Source organism: Wolffia australiana, chromosome 10, assembly GCF_029677425.1.
Source record: "Wolffia australiana isolate 7733 chromosome 10, ASM2967742v1".
Taxonomy (NCBI): Eukaryota; Viridiplantae; Streptophyta; class Magnoliopsida; order Alismatales; family Araceae; genus Wolffia; species Wolffia australiana.
In genome coordinates, this window is record NC_135844.1 from 7,052,501 (window position 1) to 7,057,500 (window position 5,000).

General features: G+C 41.0%; 1 protein-coding gene across 1 annotated transcript in view; it reads left to right on the forward strand.

The window, feature by feature from the left end:
• Positions 1 to 5,000, forward strand: part of SYP61 (syntaxin of plants 61) — a 7,051-nt gene that overhangs the window by 1,745 nt on the left and 306 nt on the right. Inside the window, exons 3-7 of the mRNA XM_078582063.1 lie at positions 1,078 to 1,191; positions 1,457 to 1,570; positions 1,688 to 1,887; positions 2,120 to 2,210; positions 4,906 to 4,971. Coding sequence (XP_078438189.1) covers positions 1,078 to 1,191; positions 1,457 to 1,570; positions 1,688 to 1,887; positions 2,120 to 2,210; positions 4,906 to 4,971 — 585 coding nt within the window. The remainder of the gene's footprint in view (positions 1 to 1,077; positions 1,192 to 1,456; positions 1,571 to 1,687; positions 1,888 to 2,119; positions 2,211 to 4,905; positions 4,972 to 5,000) is intronic.

Below are 5,000 nucleotides of genomic sequence, written 5' to 3' on the forward strand. Positions count from 1 at the left end.
GAGAAGGAGCTTCGTGAAGGAGTCGTCTCGTCGTACGAGGGGGGAGCGCCACCGAGGAGAGGGATTCCCGTTATCTTACTATATTCAAACAATTGTGATCTGAGGACAACAGTTTACGATCTTATAACTGCTCATTTCTTCATATCGGAGACACATTGGTTCTGGATCTATCAGTTTGTAGCTAATTAATGCTGTTTGAAGTTGTTACCAAAACGCTGCTCATGATGAAAGTTCTCAGATTCACCATTCTCAATGATAATAACCAGAGGAAGAGGACAAATCATCATGTTCCTCGTCATCTGCCCAAGCCAGAATGGCGAGGGTGATAGGTTTCCCCAGCTGGGTTGGGGGCGTTCTCGTCATTTTTCTATGTTTCCTTTCCCTCTGTGTTTCCTTTAAATAGCACAGCCCTCCCTTGAGGAGGGCAGACAGAAGGTTATTCTCTTAAGTGAATGTTGGTCCTCTCTCCCCTCTCATCTCTTCTTACATCCGTGCTCCGTCTTCCTCTACGATTCCCGTCCTTGTGATCGTCTCTGCTTCACCGCGTCTTCAGGTGGCTTGTCCCCCAGCCGATCCCTACCTCCCCTGCTCGGCCTCCTCCCCTACCCTTCCCGTTTCACCTCTCCACCCCAGGAATTCCTACCTCGCCTCGTCCTCTACTCCTTCCAATACGAACCTAGATCAAGGTTCGTATCAGAGGGCAATCTGATGACACTGGAAGGACGAATCCACTCTGCCCATTGCCACTGGCGACAGGCCTCTCGCTGGTCTTCCAGTGACACGACTGCCGCCGCCTGCCCTCTGGCTACCCCCCTTGCTTCCTTGAGTTTTGTGTTCTTGTTAAGTCGTCATCGTCCTTGTCACTTGTTCTTGAGTAGATGACAGTGACAATCTTTTGATGACAATGATGAGCTCGTCTTGGAATGGAGAACTCTAAAAAATGGTCTGATAAACAATTTTTGCTTGGTATAAATAATTTTAAACTTTCAGTCTTTCTCTTATATCTTTACTATTAGCGATCTTTCCCACACCAATCTTTCCTTCTCTAACTTATGTACTGTTTTTCCTCCTGGCCAGATTGATAAATTGCAGGATTCCTTCCGTCACTGGAAGCAAATTCCCCCTAATATCGGGGAGTATGTCCACCTTACCAGGGAGCTTCACGCCAGCTGTGAGAGCATTGAGTGGCAGGTGCCACTACTTGTCTTTACAGCTCTATTTTCAACGTTAAGATAATAAGTATTTATTCGAAGCTGTATTTTGTGGCTATGTGATATAAATGGGATATTTCTCAGGCATGAATGGTTCTTCCCTTGATTCCGCTAATGAATATGTACAGCAAACTATCAACGGAGTCATTAAGTTGTAGATGGCTTTACCAAAAAATAGAAAGATATTAAATTTAAAGTTGGTTAATGTCATGAGACTGCTGAGCTATGACCTTCTTCATAGGTAGGTAGTTGAGTTGGACAAGGCAATTGTAGTTGCTGCCAAAGACCCAGATTACTACCGCATTGATGAAGTCGAGCTTGATAAAAGAAGTCGATGGACTAGTAATGCCCGTAACCAGGTAAATCCTAAACTGTGCAAATGCCATTTTAATCTAGTTTATTGTTCTGCAGAGTTCTTTTTCCGCAGTTATTAGCGTAATTAATTACTATACATTATTTGGGTTTCATTTACATAGGTATCCGCCGTTAAAAAAGCTTTAGATGCTGCAAGAGATCGGAACAAATCACTCATTTCCAGTGCTGATGGCAAGCACTTGGAAATGATGAGGCTCCCCAACGACGGCACTCATTCAAACAGCAGATCAAACCACTACGATGCAGAAGATAATGATGATTTCATTTCTTCGGAATCTGACAGACAGTCACTTCTTATCAAGTAATTACATATTCCATATGTTTGTTTTCTGCTTATTCCCTTTGGAGACAATAATATCATTATTTGAACGTTTAGTCTCCATTTCAGACAATTTTGACACAAATTTCAATTTTTTGTATAGAGCCCCTGGTAGATAAGTGATAAAGACTGCAAAAAAAGATTGTTTTTAAATTAATTTTTCTTATGTTTTTTTTATATCTAAAAGTTTGAATCGTGAAATTCGACGCTTCAGGAAGCAAGATGAGGAGCTTGATCACCTCAGTGAAAGTGTTCAAAGAATTGGAGGCATTGGGCTTACAATTCACGAGGAGCTTATTGGACAGGTGATAATGGGCCTACTGCTTGTAATTATCTCTTTCGATGATCAACCATTAATACTAGTCCTTTACAACTCATTACAAAACTATAAAACATAATCGATCAACTTTTATTTGTCCTCAGATCTTCTAACCATAATATTTTTTAATTACCATTCCCTGATCTCCAAGTTATAAAGATGCGGTGGTTGAAGCTTTTCTCTCGTCCCTGATTTCAAACTTTCAGCTAACTCCAAGTTATAAATATCATGTTTTATTGGCTCTACTTCTGATCATAATATATTTTAGTGAGTTACCATTTGCTTATCACCGACAAGGTAAGAGTAGGCCTTTAGAATTTCATTATCCTCCCATATTTCACACCTTCAACCAATTATTTTCATATTATCTGTTATTGGTTCTACTTCCGATGATAAGCTGTTTTCATTAGTAAACATGTTCTTACCTCCCACTAGTTACGAGTTTGCTTTTAAAACTTCATTATTCTCCCGGATTTATAAACCAATAACTTATCCCTATGTTTTTTGCCCTTCCGCTGAGCATAATCTACTGTGATAGTTTTCTATTTTCTCATCACGAGCTGGTCAACAAAGGATTTTGAGAGCTCCATATCCACCCTTGTATTATAAATTTAATCCTACGGTTTACATTAGTGCCAATAGCTCTGCTGCTGACCGTAATCTATTTTTAAAGCAAGCATTTTCTCATCACCAATGAGTAAAGAAAAGGCCTTTAAAACTTAAATTGGTCCCTGTATCAAAATTTTCCTCTCTACTTCATGAATATCTGTAATTTTCAATTCCTGGATATTAGAATTGTGGACATTATTCTAAATTCCTTCTCTTTTGATTCTTATTCCTATACAAGGGTAGGGAAGCCGTTGGTTTCTTATCGCCATCTGCCCTACTCTCAATGGGCAGGGGTTCCTCCTGACTCTCTGTTCTATGTAATTACCAGATAAGAAATGATATTGTAATTACCTTATAACGCCCCTTTGGGAAATGAGTGGGCGTTATTGTAATTACCTTAGGATTTTGATTCAAACCATCTAAGACGCTTAGTGATAAGGTACTATACATCTCATACAAGAGAAAGCCAAGGAAGGAACAGTTAGATGAGAGACTAACTACGGAGACGATGGTCAACATGGGGCACAGTGGGGGTCAACCAAAGGCTGACCAAAGTCTACTGCATCAAAGCGATAGAAGAGTGTCCTGTGGATTGGCACATGACGACCTAGTAATAAAAGGGTTAAATCAGGCCCATTGAGGGAGAAAGGAAATAATAGCCCATGAGTGAATAAGGGCGGGAAGGAGAAGGATTTAAGGAAAGGGGGGAGGGGGCTTTTGAAAGGGGGAGGATCAAGAATCTGTTGGAAGTCTCTCCCTCTAGGCTCAGGGTTGCATTCTGATACTCTAATTTTGTATCAATGAAATAGTTATAGAATTTGCCAATGCCACAATGTTCACAAGAATGTTGTACGATAAGGAAATGTGGAGTAATGATATCAAGATCTGGACGGCCTTGTGCCTCGACGAAGCTCCTGCCTGATCAAGATTGACTCCTGTCTTGTACGAATCCCTCCAGATCGACAGGCTGAACCCTGTTTCTCCAGCCTCTATCGACGGTGTAACCGTCGATCCCGAATTCCAAGAAAATAAGAACGTCGACCTTTATTTATAGGGACACGTCCCGACCCCTTCTGTCTTGGTCGATATTTTCGGTCAACGGTGGCTGTTGACCGCTCTCCTCTTATTCTTTCTTATGTATTTCCATGAATAGAACTTATCAAATTCGACCAGGCTACTAGAAGAGCGACTGACCTCCAGATCTTGAAGCTTCATCGGAGGGTTGCCCGTCAGGATCGCTACACAGTTTGATCCAGCTTGATATTAAATCACCACCGAGCCAGAAGAGGTGCATTCCGTTTCTTGAAGAATCATTATATCATCGAGACAGAGTAAGAAACGCCTCACGAACGAGGCACGAGCAACACAAGACTCCCTTTGGATGGGGGCATTATGGCTGGGAAGGAGAATTCGAGAAAAATCTTACCTTAATTCCCGGAGGCGAGCTGCCTGTCCGGCGATATTCCATATCCAGAGGAGATGCCCGGCCAATGCAGCCGAGCTCTCCAACCTATATTTTCCTTTCTTTATTTCCACTCTTCGATCTCTTTCATAATTCACTTTCTCATCTCTCTCTCTACTTACAGATCCCTCTATTTTGATCCCTGTTCCTGCTAAGATCAAACTACATCGAAGGGATTACTGTTAATTTCCTCTGAAGAATTGGAGTTTCTTCACTATCAAGAATCAACAGCGTATCAATCAATGTGAAATTCATCGATAAGTCCTAGTTAGAGTTCACTGCTGAGAAAGAAATGTAATTCGAAGTAATTGACGGAGGGTTACTCCATTCAAGAAGAGGAATCAACCTGATCGGCTTCTCCTACTTCCACCAGTTTGATGGATAAGCTGGATCCGCTTCTCCTATCTCTCCCAACTGACTTCAAGAAATGCCAAAATAGATGCCCATCCTTAATTTATATCTTCTAATTTTCCTGCCTTTATGTCCCGCATGTTTTTTTAATTCTTATTTATTATTATGATAAGTCCTAATTAGGACCTTATCAGATTTCTATCTCTCTTTCTTCTTTCTCTCACTTTCACGCTGTATCTCTTCCACTATAACAATGCAGGATAGGATCTTGGAGGATTTGAACTCTGATATGGAGACCACTTCGAATAAGCTTGATTTTGTTCAGGTTGGTTTTTTTGTTCAGCTTGATTTTCA